At 41.6% G+C, this 20,431-nt stretch overlaps 1 protein-coding gene across 2 annotated transcripts in view; it reads right to left on the reverse strand.

Annotated features, from left to right (window-relative positions):
- The window catches only part of SEL1L3 (SEL1L family member 3), a 108,122-nt gene that overhangs the window by 63,000 nt on the left and 24,691 nt on the right, over positions 1–20,431 (reverse strand). For both annotated transcript variants that reach the window (XM_065907211.1, XM_065907210.1), the window contains exons 3-7: positions 13,550–13,676; positions 11,539–11,660; positions 11,069–11,184; positions 8,599–8,657; positions 726–858 (exon numbers count right to left, since the gene is read on the reverse strand). In XM_065907211.1, the coding sequence (XP_065763283.1) occupies positions 726–858; positions 8,599–8,657; positions 11,069–11,184; positions 11,539–11,660; positions 13,550–13,676 (557 nt within the window). The remainder of the gene's footprint in view (positions 1–725; positions 859–8,598; positions 8,658–11,068; positions 11,185–11,538; positions 11,661–13,549; positions 13,677–20,431) is intronic.

Raw genomic sequence — 20,431 nt, forward strand, 5'->3', positions numbered from 1 at the left:
TTACCTAGTAATTCCTGATTTTCCCAGAACAAACTCCACATGAGAATGAAAAACAAATATTCCTTTTTCAGGTATCACGCGATCTCCTTACCAAAGCACAAAAAGCAACCAGGGTGAAGGTTCCCATGTGGGACAGCCCTCCTCTAGCTGCTAGCCCTGCGGGAGCTGGCCTGGAGACAGACAATTCCATTCTATCCGTGGGTGGGTTTTGGACTTGAGAATTCAATTCTGACTACAAGGCCCTCTGTGATCTCTGCCACCGCAGTTCACCCCACCCAGTATGGGCTGAAGGCCTGTTTCTGGAGAAAGCAGTATGCAGAACCAAGAGTCTAATTTGCTGGAGTGTCTCCTCTTCTGATACTTTAAATAATAGCATATAAAAGAAGTTTTACCAAATAACTAAGCTTCTCTCCTTTCATTAGCTTAATCACTGGATAGGCAACAGCCTGATAAAAATCGACTCTATAATTAAGTTACTAGTTATTAAAACAGAGGAAGTAAATGGTTTCCATTTTATGAGTACTAAATGAACCAAACGTTAACAAAAATCTATTATCGCGTTTGCAGTGGGGGGAAGCCTCAATATTAACTATGTTTGGTGACAGAGCCGATGCGAGGTCTGGCATGGATAAATCTTTTGTTTGCACTGGACTGGGTTCCATGTTCCTGAGCCACCCGCCCATCACCCACAAGCACCCGAATACGCCTTGGTCCCCCGGGCTTACCCGTGCAGGGTGCAGAGCGTGGAGGCGATAGTACTTCAGAGGTCCAAAAAACCCTTCAATGCCGGCCACGTACCTGCTCCCTCCAATAATGAAGTACCCAGAGGTGTCATTATAATGAAAATCCTCACGGAAGCTAGAAAAGTACAAAGGATTAAGAGAGCTCTGGGTTTGAACAGATTTTTTAAAAGACTCTTTGATTGACCCTCCTTAAATTTAAAACCCCAAATTTCCACAAACCCTTTACTCTGAATTCAAGAAGATGAGATGATGGTGGGGTCAGGCATGCTTGAGCTAAGATCCCAACTCTGGTATTTACCAGCTGTGTGACCTTGGATCAGTTGCTTAACCTCTCTGAGATTGAGGCTTCTCATTAGTAAAAATGATAATTCCTCTATAGATAATTCCTCTAATCAAGTAGATGCAAAGACAAAACATACAGCATCTATTAATAGCTAAGTGCCTTGCCCACCATAAATATTCAATGAAAGTGAAAGGAAAAGTGTTAGTCACTCAGTCATATCTGGCTCTTTGCAAACCCATGGACTGTAGCCCACCAGACTCTTCTGTCCAGGGAATTCTCCAGGCAAGAATACTGGAGTAGGTAGTCATTCCCTTCTTCACAGAATCTTCCTGACCCAGGGATTGAATCCAGGTCTCCTGAATTGCAGGCAAATTCTTTACTGAAAACATACAGCATCTATTAATAGCAAAGTGCCTTGCCTACCACAGATATCCAATACATGCCAACTATTGATATTGGTGAAACTGTTTAGAATCACTGGGTTTATGTGCAATTGCTAATCTTAAATAGAAATATTTTACTCTAAAAGAAAAAAAGAAAATTTGTTGAGGTGAAGAAGGTGAATGTGAGAAAAATAAAAACACACCCTATTAGATAAGAACCAAGGTCAAATTCAGAGTTAGGAGAAGGAGGCCATAGCAAGGTCAAAGGACTTGGCCAAAGATAAGAGGTCAGCACAGATGACATGTTGGAAGTCTACTTTGTCTTGAAAGACTCAAAGGATCAGGAAGGAAAATAGAGGAGGAAAATGGGTTGACATGAATAAAATGCACAAAGCTGTTCCTGGCAGCGTTGTTTACATCCACCAAAGACTGGAAAAGTCCAGGTGTCTGTCAGTAAGGACTGGTACCCACACCATTCAATGGGTCTTAGGCATGAGCTCTTCTATTACATAGTTTAAAAAAGAACAAAAAGCTCTGGAGAAATATCTAAAATACACTGTTAAGTGAAAAAGATAAAAATGTTAAGAGCAGAGCAATACATATACATTTTATCCAAGAAAGAGAAGAATGGATTGTTTTGTATCTGCATTTGCAAAAACTCTGGAGAGAGAGATATAAGAAACTAATAAAAAGTATTTCCCCCTGGCATGAGGGTTAGGGGATGGAGTGGATGGGGGCAGAGACAGAAGCAAAATATCCAACTATAGACCTTTTCATATAGCTTTGGTTTCTCTACCATGCACATTTACTACCAACTGAGAAAGTAAAATAGGCGTGGGTGGACAAGGTGTCATAGGAGCATATGCGAACAGCAAGGGGGGGTCAAGGCAGGCATCAAGTGAGAAGCCAGGCAGAGACAAAGGCGCCAGGGAGGGCAGATGGCAGCGGAAGGGAAGGACACAGCTCGTCAGGCAGGCTGCCAGGAGCAAGGGGCCAGGGTGAAGCAGACGGGACGGAGCGGCCACCAGTGGTTGGGACAGAAGCCAGGCCACCCGGGGTCATCCCAGGAGAGAGGATGGGCAGACTGTCAGCCAGAAACCCGACCCTGAGCAGGTACTCCTGGCTGGAAGGAAGACATAAGGGTGAAGAAATGGGCAGTGACAGCATCACCCTATGGCGGCCAGAGGGAACCCTTAGAAATCAGCTTTCTGCAAAGGCAACTAATGTGGAAAAGAAATGCTTTATTGCCTGCTATTTCTTTTTCCAGAATCTTAGGATTGAAGGGTCCTGAGAAGATTATGGTCTCTTCTTCTTCTTTTTTAAAGGCAGGACCACAAAGTTATTATGAGAGTGGTGAACTGATCCTGCTTCTTAAGACCCTTGAGAGATTTGAACATTCCAACTACCCTCATGAGGAGGTAATACCAGCACTTGATGGACGTGAAGCAACACTTGTGAAGTAGAAGCTTTCATGACAGAACTCTGCTTAACCAGCTCACCAGCTCACCTCATGGCGCATCCCTGCAACATAATGGATACTAGCCAGCTGAGGTTACTCTCTGGAACCCTCATATTCTCATTTTTAAATGAAGACAATATTAGCACCTACCTACAGCTGGCACTAGTGGTAAAGAATGTGCCAATGCAGGAGACATAAGAGATGTGGGTTCAGTGTTGGGTCAGGAAGATCCCCTGGAGGAGGGCATGGCAACCCGCACCAGTACTCTTACCCGGACAATCCCCAGGGACACAGGAGCCTGGCGGGCTACAGTCCACAGGGCTGCACAGAGTCGGACACAACTGAAGTGACTTGGCATGCACGCACGCACAAGGTCACCGGGAGAAATTAGCATTTAAACAAAGCATTTATAGCGATGCCTGGCACATAGTAGGCACCATAACCATTAACTACAGTTACTATTATTAACTTAGTCCACTCTCGTACTTTTGCTGCCATTTGTTGAGTTGTATGCTTACCAAGAGTAAGATATGAGAAAGTGACAGTTGCTCAGTCAGGTCAGACTCTGGGACCCCATGAACTGTAGCCCACCAGGCCCCTCTATCCATGGGGTTTCCCAGCCAAGAAAACTGGAGTGGGTTGCCATTTCCTCCTCCAGGGATCAAATCCTTGTCTCCTGCACTGCAAGCAGATCAAACCCTTGTCTCCTTGTTCCTGACCCAGGGACCAAACCCTTGTCTCCTGCACTGCAAGTAGATTCTTCACCGTCCAAGCCAACAGGGAAACCTCTCACTCACTTTCACTTTTTTCATGCTTACCAAGAGTAAGATGTGTTTGTTCCCAAACCTGTTTGGTCATTGTAACCCTGCAATGTAATTAAATCTTATGTAATCCCAAAAGCATGGAGAAGAAAGAGATGTTCATTCTTTAAAAATTAAGTTGAATATTTTGGGTAGACTCAGTAAAGAATGGTTACTAAAAAAGCTCTTATGGAATTAGGACAGCTGGAAAAGGCTGAGAAAAGAAACTGAAGAAATCTTGATGAATCTTGGGCTTCGATGGTTTCACAAGTGTCTTTGTTTTCTTTTCATTTGGAAGAAACAGAAATTGGGTACCGTTTATGCCAGAAAGATCACACGAAACTCCAATCAGTAGATCCATACTCAAAGGCAAGGCTGTAACTAGAAAGACTGGCAAATGAATGTACATATCCATTGCTTCAATTAAAATAAAATGCTTATGGAATATTTCTATGGATCTTTGCTTTAACTGAATTCTCAATTAATCAATAAATTACTTTATCCCTATGGTACCAGATTGTAATTTTTTGTCATTATTATAATACAACTAATAGATCCTTTCAGTTCCATCTCCCTCCACATTTTTCTTCTGTAACATTCTCAGTGGCTGCATCGAGATTGTAAGAAATTCCTTGCACTGTGCATTGTTTGATGGTCATCAATTTTGCTGACATAAAAGCTGAGCTAGATGGTTCGAAAACCCAAGCCTGTCCTTTCTGCACGCAAGCATCAGACACGCTGGCAAGCTATCTTTACTCTTATCTGGACATAGGAGAGTGCCCTGGTTTATTACTGTGAAGCAACCGGCAGTGGGAAAGGATTGCCTCCATCACTAAATAGGCTTCGCTCAAAATTAGGGAACAGCTTTGGCTCCAGCGTTCCATAGCAGGGGAACTTAGAGCCTCAAATGAGCCTCTTACCCCTCAAAGTAATTCTCATCTTAAGTGTGACTTCGAATATAATTGTTTAAAACCTGTCTTCCCCGCGCTAGAATTTTTAGCTCCACAAAGGCAGGGACGGATTGGATTCTTGTTCATTGTTTTATTCCCAGAATCCAGCACTGTGTCAGGCATGTGGTGAATAAGTTGGATGAATGAATATATACTGGATGGATAAGTGGATGGATGAATGAATTCAACAGCAGACAGGTCTGCAATTGTCACTGCAGCTTTTCATGCAGGGCAGGACTGTACTTCTCAGCACTTAATTACTGATCTTCCTACACCACTTTTGCAGGATAACAGCTATCATTGTGTTTACATTATGAGAACAAATAAAAGGAAGATTAAGAGACTTTTGTTGGAACACCTGTAAACACCTGAAATATTTGATGCGTAAAGTGTACTGACTTGGCCCATTCTGAAATCTCTCTGGTAAATAATATTTCAAAAATATCTAACCACAGGAATCCCAGGTGGACCCAAGATTAACTCTTTAGTTGTTCTATTGATGGTGGTGGTAGTGGGGGTACCCCAGGGGTATAGGATGAGCAGCTGAGATGGTGGTGAGGGGCAGTCTTGGGCCTGGATACTGCCAGTATGCCCAAGTAAGGAACCATTTCAAAGCTTTCACTGGGATGTTGAGTTGGTATGTACCTGAACATCAGTCTTGAACTCTGGAATCCTATGTGATCATACTGGTTCTGTCTTTACTTAAAATTTTGTTATTTTGTGAATGCTCTTGCTGGCCCAGTGGCTAAGACTCTGTATTTCCACCGTGGAGGGCCTGGGTTCAATTCCTGGTCAGGGAACTAGATCTCACATGTAGCAACTAAAAAGATCCCACGTGCCACAACTAAGACTTAGCCCAGCCAAATAAATATTAAAGAAAAATCTGTTATTTGTGCATCAAGGATTCTTTACATTAATCCTGATTTTTAAAACACAGTGTTAAATGTTATTTATTATGAAGATTGTTATGAGTTGAATTGTGCCCCCTGTAAAATGCATATGCTGAATCTGAACCCCCAGTATGGATAGGACCTTATTTGGATATATGGTCATTGCAGATATAGTTAGCTAAGATGAGATCGTGCTAGAATAGGGTGGACTTTAATCCAGTATGATTGGTAAACCTTAGAAAAAGTGGAAATTTGGACAAAGACAGACACACAGGGAAAATGTCATGTGAGGATTGGAGTTATGCTGCCACAAGCCAAGGAACTATTAGAAGCTAGAGAGAAGCTTAGAACAGCTCTTTCCCTAGAGCCTGCAGAGAGAGCGTGGCTCTGCCAACACCTAGATCTTGGCCCTCCAACCTCTAGAACTGAGAGGCAATAAATTTCTCTTGCTTAAAGAGGTGATGCTAGAGGTAAAGAACCCTCCTGCCATTGCAGGAGACATAAGAGACACAGGTTCCATCCCTGAGATGGGAAGATCCCCTGGAGGAGGGCATGCCAACCCACTCCAGTATTCTTGCCTGGAGAATCCCATGGACAGAGGACCCTGGCAGGCTACAGTCCAGGGGGTCGCAAAGAGTCGGACACGACTGAAGTGACTTAGCACAAGTCATTCAGTTTGTGGTACTTGTTCTGGCAGCCTTGGCAAAATAACATAATCACTAAGTTTTGGAGGGCTTCCTTAAATTTTACGTGGAACGTGCCCTCCTCGCCTTACCCCGGTCCTAGCTCAGGATCTTACTGTGATTCATCCACTCATGTCAGCAGCCACATTTTGGGGATTTAAAAAGAAAGGAAGCCTTGACATAGAAAATGAAAAAAAAAAAAAAGCTTATGAAATTCACTTGGTTGTCAAAAGTGTCTGAGGTTGGAAATGGGTGTCAGGGGAGAAAGGGCAGGTATTATTTTAGACTCTACATCCTGAAATGCAAACTCTTAATTTCTGGGTCAGGACTTCCCTGGTGGTCCAGTGGTTAAGAATCCAACTGCCAACGCAAAGGACACAGGTTTGCTCCCGGGTCCAGGAAGATTCCACGTGCCACAGGCAGCTGTGCACCAGGTTTTGAGCCCAGGCATCCCAAAGCCTGTGTTCCACAACAAGAGTGGCCAGCGAGATGAGATGCCCGAGTGCTGCAGCTAGAGAGTAGCCCCCACTCGCCGTAACTAGAGAAAGTCCACGCAGCAACGAGGACCCAGCACCGCCGAAAATACATAAATAAATAAATAAATTTTAAGAAACATTTCTGGGGCAGAACAGGGCGCTTGAAGAGATTTCCAAAGGGGCCACCCATCATCTGTCTCTCCAGAGTAAACTCCCTGACTTTCCTATTCTCAAAGTCTTCATAGAAGAGCCTGTGGTCGCCCGTTATATAACAAAACTCCTATCTATTGAATTCTTCCTGACTGGTCTAAATCCATCTGGTGCCCTTGGGACTTCTGCTCTGTCCTAAGATCTTGGCCCTTGTGCTTCAATATTGCCATCCAGTCACCCCTGACTTTCTCTTTGTAAGTTAAGGAATACCACTGCTTTAGCCTCTCTCGGTAACTCTAATCCATTAATCTGGTCATGGACCTAAGAATTGTTCTATGTGCCCAGGGCCTGAAATAATTGTTTGATTTAAATGTAAAGAGAAATGGTGGGGGAGGAAAGTAGAGTGTATGATCCCTATTCTGCTGTCATCAGCCCTCTTTGCTTTCCTTTCTTTAATAATTGGTTTCCAAGAAAATTTGGACTGCTCAGGGACTCTGAGTGATCAGAGCCTGTTTGGAGAGACAGTTTTATGCTTGGTGTTGTGAAATGACTAAAGGATGAAGGAATGAACCACTCTGCCACTCCTCAGCCAAAGTGCCCAACAGTCCTGATTTTCTTTTTTTTTCTTTTGGGCATACAACACAGCAGGCGGGATTTTAATTCCCAGATGAGGGACTGATTCTGTCCCTGGTGCAGGGACTGATTCTCACTCTGGTGCAGAGGAAGTCCAGAGTCCTAACCACTGGAGTGCCAGGGAATTCCTCTGGTAAGTTTTTAAAAATTATACATACAAAATACAAAGCTACTAATTTTTGTTTCTGTTTTACACACACACACACACACACACACACACACACATATATACAGGGGCTTCCCAGGAGGCTTAGTGGTAAAGAATCCGCCTGCCAATGCAGGAGGTGTAGGTTCAGTCTCTGGATCGGGAAGATCCTATGAAGGAGGGCATGGCAACCCATTCCAGTATTCTTGCCTGAAAAATCCCATGGACAAAGGAGCCTGGTAGGCTACAGTCCATGGGGTCTCAAAAGAGTTGGACATGACTGAGCAACTGAACAAACTATTTCTGTCTCCAGATCTCATTGCAAATTCTTCCTTTTACGGTGCCATGATGAGGTATCCTGAGTTCCAAAGAACACATTCCCCATGGCTCTACCACTATAAAACCCACTCTGAATCCGGGATGCAGAAGCAAGTTAAAATTATGACATACAAAGAAAAAGACCCAATTCTCAGTTTCTGTAACTCTTGTAGAGAATGATTATGTAAAGATGAAAAGTTAGCCCAATATCAATAGTTACATACATTTAAAATTTAGATTATAAACATAAATATGTAGGCTGTCTGCTTTTATGTTTTACACTAAGTCAAAGTTATCAACCCCTCCCAATAAGCAACATTAATACTTTGATTTGCTTTCTAGAATCCTTTGTGAACGATAATTTTCAAAGAACACAAATTATGCAGAGCTATGAAAGGAAGAATTTACAATGAGATCTGGAGACAGAACTAGTTTCTCTTGCTAGGGAAAAAAAAAAAAAAAAAAAAGAAAGAAGGTTGTGGGGAAAACAAGGAGAGTTTGTGGGCTTTAAAAAAAAAAAAAAAAAAAAGTACAAAGATTAACTTCAAGGCAGACTAGTTACAATCCATGCTTGGAAAAGCTGAATCAGATGGGGTAGGAATAACATTAGGGTGCTAGGCTAACACAGGAAGGTTCCTTCACCCTCATCCAGAAAATTTTGACACAAATGAGAAGCCACACTTACCTAATGGTCTGATTATGGTAGTCTTTCAAATCCTGCCCACTGCTGGTGGTTACTACTATCTATGTTGGGAAAAATACACAAGGATTAGTAATGCCTCCAGACCCCACACCATACATACAGTCCTGGGGATGAGTTACTCATAAAATATGCTTCATGGTCTTTTGTTTGATCAGTTTCTGCAAAAAAACAAAAGAGCAGTTTACTAACCCTATGTATATTTTGAGACTTAAGAAATTTAATTTCTCCAAATGACTTGAGATGATAAAAATATCTCTAACGCAGTTTCCCCCAGGGGGTTGCAGACACTTCCAAACTTTGGGTCAAGAGATTCTTTCGGTGAATTCGTGCTTGAAAGCTTGTTGCATAGAAAGACAAAGAAAGGTGTAAGATACTACGAGGAGTCCTTGACCTGGACTTGTGATTCCAGGAGAGCCTTAGCGGGAAAAACAAGTCTGGGAATGAACATTCTTCATACATCACAGCTTCCCACTTGCTTGCTCTCCCTCAGCACTAAGAACCGTCACCATCACTTCAGTGGTGACAATGTTTTCATCGTGACTGTTGTTAGCTGTCATGCATTCTTCTCGTGTCTGGACTACAACATAAGCCCTTAAGGTTAGGGGGCTCTTTGAATCCCCAGTGCTACCACAGAGCAAGTGTTCAGAAAACACATTCTGGCTTAACTAGATTCTCAAACATGCAGCTCCAACACCATGTCTCTGAAAGAAAAGCTAAGCCAGATAAAGCAGTCCAATTCAGCCATAGACACCATGTTGTTTCAGAGAAAAAAATGACTCAGACCAATTGTTTTTCTAAATCAACCATTTACTATAGGCCAATGTGTCCATTTAGTCAAAGTAATGAATATAATGGTCTTACCATAGAGCTGGATTTTCTGTAGAAAAACAATTAAGTATCATTTTGGAACCTATGGGTATCAGGGAGAGCAGATGGGATGCAAAGAAAAAAGGGCAAATGGTGAATGTCTACTAAAAAAAAAAATCTAGCTTTTTTTTTTTCTTTCTACTCCATCTGGTTTTCCTAACTCTTCTCTCCTGCTTTATCCAATCATATACTCTGCCATTAGTTAAAGGATTACTTTGATTTACTCCTCTGTTTAAAAAACTTCAATGACCATGCTGCATGGCAAGAAGAAATTGGAAGTGAGCATTCAATGATGGGCTAAAATATCCTCTCTTTGTTTCTCCTTTTAAACTGTCCCCCATCCATAGGAACCTTCTTTAGGAAAACTTCCCTGAGCATCCCAGCATGAAGTTGGATGTCTCTCTTCCTCAAATGACTATGAATCATTTGGCAATTAGGCTCACCTCATGACACCCCTTTACCTGCTCTATGTGACTTTCATAAATAGCCTCTAAGCTCCTTGATCATAGTGCCTGGCATACAGCAGGTATAAAATAAGGTCTGTGATTTGCTCTGATGATTTGATAGCTACGGGCCGTGAGGTACTGAGCTGACCTTAAGGGAAAGTGGCAACCAAGCTATAATGCCATCATAATCTTCATGCAAATGAGACGCTAAAACTCGGACCGCAGCAATGTCACCTAACAACATTAAGGAAGCAAACATATCAAAAATGCCAGCTAGTATCTCACAGACTCTCCTCAGTTAAGCTACAAGGACTGACCCAATTTCTCTTCTCTTCAGAAAAAGGAAATGTGATAAACCCAACCACCAAGGGAGGTCTGTGTATGCTCTAACACAGAAGACAAACAAAATGTCTTTTCCAGTTTCGTTATCAGAAAATCACAAATCAGTAAGAAAAGCTGATGAGAAAGTAACCAGAAAAAAGGCAGTATACCAATATCATATATAACAATATAAAGGAATGGAATTATCTTCAATAATAACAAGAGATTTGCCATAATCCATAAAATCTGTGTTATAAGTGCTTGAAACTATTATGTGCAGTGTTTTGTAGTACAAAGTAGATAAAGAACGTCCACCTCACCAGAATTATCACTCAGGCTTGTTGGTTATTATTTGTTTAATGTCAAGCACAAGCAATTGTTTTCACTGCCAAAAACAGTCAAACCATTTCTTGACTGAGCTAACCAATATATTTCCTATAAAAAAGTTGCAGATATGATAACACTATATAAATATGGCCAAGGCTGTTTTACCATTTATCTCCTCAAAGCCTATCTTGCTAGGAAAAAAGGCTTGAATTGCTTACACAATTGTGGTTTTATAGCTAGATGTATTATTTACTCATTCACAATATAGTAAAAAAAAAAAAGCACTTTAAAAGTTAGTTAAATGGGATAGAATGCTTATGATTTAAGCTTCCAACTATAAAATTTTTATTTAAAAAAAGTGTTATGGTTGTAAAAGTTTATCAGTTACCACAAATTTGTTTTTGCAGATTTCCTAGCTCCCTGACTTTACAGCAATGCTTAAGTTAAGTGACGGTGCTGATATGATTCATGATGGAACATGCTCTTGGTACCTGGCCGCCATTAAAAGAGATATCCAGGCGAAACCACTCCTTCAAAGGTATGGTGAATTTCGTTTTTACAGCAAGGTCTTCTCCTTTGACAAGATGCATTTGAATATGCAAGTAGCCTAAAGGGAAAACAAAAGTTTGTGAAAATGACAGAGAATACTTAGAAGTGAAGAAAGTGGCTATATCTTTTCAGTGATTTTCCAAAAAAGCTATGACTAGATCACATTCCTTCTTCCTTTAAATAAAAGCAAAACGAAACAAAACAACAAAAAACACCTAAGTGCATTTGCTGTATTGAAAATGTTTGTTTTAAGCTTCCAGAAAAAGTTGAACTTGAAGTCCATATTTGGAAACCATCATTCTTACTGCATTGCCACAATAACAACATTCCTTATTCTAGAAAGACATATCGGTCAAAAGACAGAGTGTAAGAAAGCCACACTATCTTTCTAAAGATTCTATTTCATACTTACCCTCTTCAGTAAGAAATATAGAAGGTGTGCCGTACATCTCATTAGAATCAACAAAGTACAGAATCCCACAGAGATTGGCCTTGCAATAATGGAGTAAATAAAGCCACAATGAAACAGTAAACCTGCAAGAGTGAGGAGAAAAAAAAATTCTGCAGATTGATATCATCCAAGAACAGGTAATTAGAGTTAACAATGACCAAGTAAATTGCTTTTTTTCCATTGAAGGGATGAATTTGCCTTCGTGCTCATCTTGGGAGATCCGCTTGCAAAGCTTGATTTTAGAAACAAAGGAGGTAGTTATAGTAACTGCAAAAGACAGGAGTTAAGCGTCACTGTACAAAACTAGCAGACATTGTACCTTGCACCAAAAACTCTTCCTATGCCTTTTTGAGAATCACACGGACCTGCCATTTGAATACTTGATTAAGGCTTATAAAGCCAGACACAGATTAAAAATCTGGGTTTTAATAAGAGGTGATTTGATAAGAAGCTATTCTAATTTCAATGATTAAAAAAAAAAACATAATTAGGGCTTTTTGAGCAATTTCGTTTCTTTCAAAGATAAAAGCCCTAAGGCAGAAACATGTCATAATCTGCAACTGGCATTGCCATATGCTAATAGGACCCAGAGATGCTATTTTAATGCACACATGAGGTTGTTTGGTATCACAGTTCTGGCTGACCGATATGGAGCAACTACTCTAATTGTTCCATTTCTGGACAAAGGCTATTTTAGTTGAAAAAAAATACACTGTCCATCTGTGATTTGCCAAGTGAGGATAAAATAACAGTAGTCAACTTCAGAAGGAAATATTTTAGCCAAGCTTTGTGATCCACCAAACATTCAACAAATATTTGCTGTTTGAACACTTGCTTGATGTCACACATTGTGCTAGTGACCAGCAGTTTAAAGATGAGCTGAGAGCAATTGTGTTTTGTGAGTTAAACACGAATCAAGGTCAAAACCAGTACAGAGAATGCTCTCCCTTTCCCCAAAAACCAATTCACAGTTTGGGTTACAGTGGCAGTTTCTTTGGGGACTCATCCCAACAAGACCTTAGACTATTAGAATATTCTGGGCTTTATAATCTGGCCTCCAAATCAGTGATAAGATATAGAAACAGATGGTGCCACACAGCTCCCTCCTGACCCACCCAGCTGAGCAAGCTCATGAAGATAAGTTATTACAAGGAAGCTTAGCAAGAACATACGCTTAGTAAAGTGACTCAAGATCTTTCTACAGCCAGCAGCATGGGAAGAATTAAATCACTCTGCTGAATCCATCCGGTCTGAGGTGAACCATGAGCCATTTTCAGCATCTTCAATTCAGCAGAAGAAAAAAATATATATATCTGGGTTTTGCTGAAATCAATGGAGGAGATCAGAAGTTGTGAGATTTCAAGCAGCTCATCCAATCTTCCAAGGCAGAAAAAGCAAAGCAAAGGTTGCAATCTGGCAGGGCTGTGGCTGGCTGCATCTGACACCTTGCAAAGCCTCAGGCTCCAACACCTGACACCCTTACTTAGGTCATTCCCAGGACTGGCATACCAGTCATTCCCAGGCAAACTGAGGATTGCTAAGTGAGAGAATGATTTCCAAATGCATCGAAGTTTCTGGGTCCACAATTCTGCCTAAGCTATGTAGATCTCATCATTTCCTCAAAGCGTAAATACAGAGGTAGGTGCTCCTAAGTGGGTCCACTAGCCTGCTCCAGACTTCCCAGATGGTTCAGTGGGTAAAAAATCTGCCTGCAATGCAGAAGACACAGGAGATGCAGGTTCAATACCTGGGTCGGGTATATCCCCTAGAGAAGGAAATGGCAACCCACTCCAGTATTTCTTGCCTGAAAAATCCCATGGACAGAGGATCCTGGTGGGTTACCGTCCTTGGGGTCACAAAGAGTCAGACAAGATTGAGTGACTAAGTGTGTGAGTCAGATCAGCCTGCCCTGGTCCTCAGATAAAAAGAACACTATGGCCGCACTGGTCCCCCATCACCAGCCCCTTCTTACACTGGGTAATCTATCCGCTGGCGTCGAGTGGCCTCCAGCTCTCGATTCTGAAATCTCAGGAACTTCTTCACAATGCCTGTGTTTTCTCCACTGGAGGCATAGAGAAATCCCAGGAGGGTAACCACATCTGTAAACAGCAAGACAGCTGCCTTTTAATTATTTCCAGAAAAACACGGCTTTCAACATCACATTCTTTCTGGAACCTAATGCCTAGCTCCCATCAAACATTTAAGTGAATCGTCTGAAAGTATCAGCAAACATTTACAAACACTGAATATATGCCAGGCACCCAAGAAGCAGTCTACAGAACTATCTCAATTCATGTCCATACAACCCTACAAAGGGGAGTCTTCGTTAGTCCCACTCTACAGAGGAGAAGCCTGCAGTATAGAGAGAGAAGATAACTTGCCTAAGGTAACAGAGCTAACAAGTAGCAGAATGAAATTTCAAGTTTCCAGCTTAGATTCTATGTGCTTAACCACCTTACATCCTGTCTGTCTCTGCTATGAAAAGCATTTTGAATTTGTGTAATAATACTAACAGTTCAGTTCGGTTTAGTTCAGTCACTCAGTCGTGTACAGCTGTTTGCGACCCCGTGAATCGCAGCACGCCAGGCCTCCCTGTCCATCACCAACTCCCGGAGTTTACCCAAACTCATGCCCATCTAGTCGGTGATGCCATTCAGCCATCTCATCCTCTGTCGTCCCCTTCTCCTCCTGCCCCCAATCCCTCCCAGCATCAGGGTCTTTTCCAGTAATACTAACAGTTAACACTTAAGTAGCATTTACTATGGTCAATACTGCTGTTAAATATGTGTGTGTGTGTATATATATATATATATATATATATATAGTTTTTCAGCAAGTCAAGTTGCACTTTAGATAAGAAAAGGAGTGGGTCCTGGAATTTCTTGAGCCCCCTAGGGCTTCTCTTGTGGCTCAGCTGGTAAAGAATCTGCCTGCAATGTGGGAGACCTGGGTTCGATCCCTGGGTTGGGAAGATCCCTTGGAGCAGGGAATGGCTGCCCACTCCGGTATTCTGGCCTGGAGAATTCCATGGACTGTGTAGTCCATGGGGTTGCAAAGAGTCGGACACGACTGAGCAACTTTCACTTTTTCACTTGGGGCCTAAGAAGCCTTCTGACTCACAAGGTGAAACAAAGGGCATTGTAAAAGTTAAAGAAAAACCAGAGCCGCATTTCTGCATGCAGACCGATGATGACATCAGTTTGCAGCCTAAGGCTGTAAGTGAGAGCCACGAAAACTGCGATTTGAACTCTTACCTGCGGAGTGAACACGCGGCCCAGGACCCTTTTCCCAACTAGGGCTGCAGATTGCTGTCATTCAGGACTTCCCAGCACTGTGCAAGTCTGGATGTAGCTTTCGGCCCAATTTGGGGATATATATGCCACTACTTCCCTCTACTGCTTCTATTTCTTTTCTTTTAATGACTGCATATTGCAATTAAGTTAAATAATCTTCTATTAAATATTGAAATTGTTGTGTAATGAGTGGAATTGTGTATAATGAATGGTTTCTTTTGTTAAGGCAAAACACCATACCCTTTAAAACTAGAGTCTTTGGTAACAACCTACAGGGGTGGGATGGAGAGAGAGGTGGTAAGGATGTTCGAGTGGGAGGGGACATGAGAAAACCTATAGATGATTCATATTGATGTTTGGTAGAAAACAACACAATACCGTAAAGCAATTAACCTTCAATTAAAAATAACTAATTTTTAAAAAAGAATCAAAAAACAAAAAAACTAGAGAGTCTTCCACTTTACTTTGCACATGTAGGAGAGTTCTGTGGCTCTAGAAAAGAGGAGTATCTGTAACAAATCTTACAGGGAAAACTGAGTTATGTCATCTGTACTTAAGGTCTACAAGGTTAGTATGGATTTTTTACTTCCCATACTCCACTCCACTGCAAAGAAAAATTAATTCACTGAGTTCAACCTAGAAATAAAGATCATCTTTTCTCTTTCTTAAAATGCTCCTTGGTCTAAAGGTCTATTTAAATGGAGGCAATAATCTGTTTTCCTGGTCTTCTTAGAGAGGGAAGAGTTGACTTCTGGGCAAGTTACCAAATGACAGTATTGGTAAAAATTATAGGAGCCTCAGCTTGGGATAGAGGACACCCCAGCTCTCATTCCTCATTGGGGAAAAATGCTTCACTATATAAAGAGGTACCTCTAGTTCATTATAACTTGGAAATCATAAGAGCGATGTTTTCATAGTCTCAGAGATACATTTAGAAACCCAAAGGGTGGAGTTATTAATTCCAACAGAAATACTTCAAACTTTTTTCTTTGCAATTTGAGCTCGATGTGGGCACATTGGACATGCTGGTCAGTTATGGCAGCCGGGAAAGAGGATTAGAAATGGAAATACTACAAGGGTGTCTTCAGAATCCAGGGGAAAAAACTGACCAAGACGTTGATATCAACCCAAACTTGGCTGGCTTCCACTGTGGAGAGCAAAACATAGGAGACCAGTTGGCCATGTTAGACCCCTGGGAGGTCTTCTGCTGGTGATTGCTGTTGAGTTATCTAGTATATAGTAGAAAAATTTATCAGAATGAGCAGGATTTGACTCTGCCCCACCTGACTACAGTAAAAGGAGTTTCCATAAAGGAGGTTTCCAAAGTGAAAGGAGTCAAAAGTGAATGTTGATGAGCCTCTCCTTTATCCAGGGATCAAAGTAAAGCTAGTTGAATAGGAGAACTTGCAGCAAAAGACTGTGGAGGGAAAATCTAAGACCCAAAGATCTAAAATAATTTTACAATAACACATATCTTTTGTGTCCAACAAAACCAAAGTGATGATGGTTTTCTTGTAAAATCTGTAGCTTTAATAATAGTTCTATGATTTGGAGTTCTATTAGTTTCCCTCAGTACAATATTGTCTTCCCATTTCATTAGAAATAATGAAAAAGAATGAAAAACTAGGCTTCCCTGGTGGCTCAGTCAGTAAAGAATCTGCCTGCAATGCGGGAGACCCAGGTTTGATCCCTGGGTTGGGAAGATTCCCCTGGAGAAAAGCATGGCTACCCACCCCATTATTCTTGCCTGTAAAATTCCATGGACAGAGGAGCTTGGTGGGCTATAGCCCACGGGGTCACAAAGAGTCAGACACAACTAAGTAAGAATGAAAAATGTTGGAGTAGGGAAAGACTTGAGAATTCATCTACAGAAAATGCATCAACATAAAATATTAGCCCAGGATAAGCAACATCCTCTAGTAACTGATTGGCTGCTTGGAGTGCTTTAATTGATTTGTGATGATTGTCATAGGCATTAAACGGGAAATAGCAGTAACAATGCCATTGCCTATTGAAGGATTTACAGGTGGGAAAACTTGAGTTCAAAACATGGGCTCAAAGAGGTTAAATTAATTGCTTACATAGAATGTAAGCTCCAAGACAGCAAGGACTTTACTTCATTCTTTAATCCATCCTCAGAGCCAGAACAGTGGCCAAAACATGATAGAGGCTCAAAAAACATTTAGGGAGTGGATGGATGAATGAACAAATGAACACAGCTGTGGCCAAATCAGGATCTGAATCTATGTCTCTTTCACCCAACATGTTCCATAATTCTACAATGTTCCCCATGCTCCTCAAGTCAAAAATTATATGTCTATTTTTTCAGATCCTTCCCCCAAATCCATTTCTTTGGCTAATCTTGAATGAGAAAGTTACATGGGGAAGAGGCATCATTGTGACATAAACACAAAATGCAATAGAAACAGTTCAAGTTTGGAACCCACTCCTTTGGCCACTTTTATTGATTTGTTTCCTCAAATTTTAGAGCAAGAAGAAGCATTAGATTCAACATGGTGAAACTCCTTCATTTGGAGACAAGAGAAGTGTTCATGTCTTGTTAAAGGTCATATAACTAATAAGAGACCCAGATATGACTCAAACCTGGTCTCCCACTGCAAACCAATGTGCTCGTTATTAAACCACATCACATCTCACAAGTCCTTCCAGAGAGAACTAGGCTGATGTTCAGCTGGCATGCCCATGTGCGGCTATACTGGTTGTTAAAATACTGAAATATGTCCATATTGTTGAGATGATGTGCCCCAACACACACACAATATCCACTCTGGCTTCCCCTTCAGAGTAGAATCTGGCTCAGTAAGGATGTTCAGCACCAGGGCCAGTGCCTGCAGGAGCCTTCCTGGGCCCACCACCTCGTACTATTTCTTAAATGTTTTGACTATCACCCTGAGTGATATTTAAAAAAAAGATGAGCACAAAAAAGGACAGAAATGGTATGGACCTAACAGAAGTAGAAGATATTAAGAAGAGGTGGCAAGAATACACAGAAGAACTGTACAAAAAAGATATCTTCATGACCCAGATAACCACGATGGTGTGATCACTCACCTAGAGTCAGACATCCTGGAATGTGAAGTCAAGTGGGCCTTAGGAAGCATCACTATGAACAAAGCTAGTGGAGGTGGTGGAATTCCAGTTGAGCTATTTCAAATCCTAAAAGATGATGCTGTGAAAGTGCTGCACTCAATATGCCATCACATTTGGAAAACTCAGCAGTGGCCACAGGACTGGATAAGTTCAGCTTTCATTCTAATTCCAAAGAAAGGCAATGCCAAAGAATGTTCAAACTACCGTACAATTGCACTCATCTCACACGCTGGCAAAGTAATGCTCAAAATTCTCCAGGCCAGACCTCAACAGTACGTGAACCATGAACTTCCAGATGTTCAGGCTGGATTTAGAAAAGCCAGAGGAACCAGAGATCAAATTGCCAACATCCACTCGATCATTGAAAAAGCAAGAGAATTCCAGAAAAACATATACTGCTTTATTGATTACGCCAAAGCCTTTGACTGTGTGGATCACAACAAACTGTGGAAAACTCTTCAAGAGATGGGAATACCAGACAACCTGACCTGCCTCCTGAGAAATCTGTATGCAGGTCAAGAAGCAACAGTTAAACCAGATATGGAACAACAGATTGGTTCCAAATTGGGAAAGGCTGTATGTTATCACCCTGCTTATTTAACTTTTATGCAGAGTACATCATGTGAAATGCCGGGCTGGATGAAGCACCAGCTGGAATCAAAATTTCTGAGAGAAATATCAATAACCTCAGATATGCAGATGACACCATCCTTATGGCAGAAAGCAAAGAAGAACTAAAGAGCCTCTTGATGAAAGTGAAAGAGGAGAGTGAAAAAGTTGGCTTAAAACTCAACATTAAGAAAACTAAGATCATGGCATGTGGTCCCATCACTTCATGGCAAATAGATGGGGAAACAATGGAAACAGTGAGAGAATTTATTTTCTTGGGCTCCAAAATCACTGCAGATGGTGACTGCAGCCATGACATTAAAAGACACTTGCTCCTTGGAAGAAAAGCTATGACCAACCTAGACAGTGTATTAAAAAGCAGAGACATTACTTTGCTAACAAATATCCATATACTTTGCTGACAAAGGTCCATATAGTCAAAGCTATGATTTATCCAGTAGTCATGTATGGATGTGAGAGTTGGACTATAGAGAAAGCTGAGTGCTAAAGAATTGATGCTTTTGAGCTGGCATTGGAGAAGATTCTTGAGAGTCCCTTGGACAGCAAGGAGATCAAACTAGTCCGTCCTAAAGGAAATCAGTCCTGAGTATTCATTGGAAGGACTGATGCTGAAGACGAAGCTCCAATATTTAGGCCAACTGATGCGAAGAACTGACTCATTGGGTAAGATCCTGATGCTGGGAAAGACTGAAGGCAGGAGGAGAAGGGGAATGCAGAGGATGAGATGTTGGATGGCATCACCGACTTGATGGACATGAGTTTGAGCAAGCTCCAGGAGTTGGTGATGGACAGGGAAGCCTGGTGTGTTGCAGTCCATGGGGATGCAAAGAGTTGGACACAGCTGAGTGACTGAATTGAACTGTTATCACTCTAAGTGGGATGGCTGGGGGGTTACACAGCCCATTCTCTATTTCAACAGAATGCTCAGAGCCCTGACAGGGACACCTGCTTTGGGGAAGTTCCTGTTTCTACATAACAAAGCCCTATTCAGGATGAGCTTCAAATACACCATAGTGATGCAGCTGATGTCCTCAGTCCTTTTGTGGAAAAGTTCTGGCACAGACAATAACGGATTGCCTGCAAAGGGAGGGAGAGACCTGGGTTTGATCCCTGGGTTGGGAAGATCCCCTGGAGAAGGAAACGGCTCCAGTATTCTGGCCTGGAGAATTCCATGGACAGAGGAGCCTGGCAGGCCACAGTCCATGGGGTGGCAAAGAGTCGGACACCCCTGAGTGACTTTCACTTTCACTTTTCTCTAGAGATAGTCTTGAGGCAAAGAATTCATTGTTTTGTTGTTGTTTAGTCGCTCAGATGTGTCTGACTCTTTGCAACCCCATGGACTATAGCCCACCAGATCCCTCTATCCCTGCGATTTTCCAGGCAAGAATACTGGAGTGGGTTGCCATTTCCTTCTCCAGGAGATGTTCCTGAGGCTAAAAGTCTGTAAGGGGAACTTGGAGGAAAATAAGCTATGATTTTCCAACCCAGAGAAGTAAAGTTAGAATGATGATAATTCAATCTACTTTCCAAATACAGGACACTAAACAGGCAGTGGTGATTGGGAGTTTTATTGTCCTTAAAGCCAAAGTCTGGGAACAAAAAATTCTACTTTCTAGCAAGTACAATTTAGGTTGGAATTTCTCCCTGCAAAGGGTACTAGGCAATGAAGTGAGTGACAAAGGAAGCCTATAAGATATTCAACACTAGGAGACATGGAAGCAACCTAGATGCCCATCAGCAGATGAATGGGTAAGGAAGCTATGGTACATATACACAATGGAATACTACTCAGCCATTAAAAAGAATTCATTTGAATCAGT

Source organism: Muntiacus reevesi, chromosome 16, assembly GCF_963930625.1.
Source record: "Muntiacus reevesi chromosome 16, mMunRee1.1, whole genome shotgun sequence".
NCBI lineage: Eukaryota > Metazoa > Chordata > Mammalia > Artiodactyla > Cervidae > Muntiacus > Muntiacus reevesi.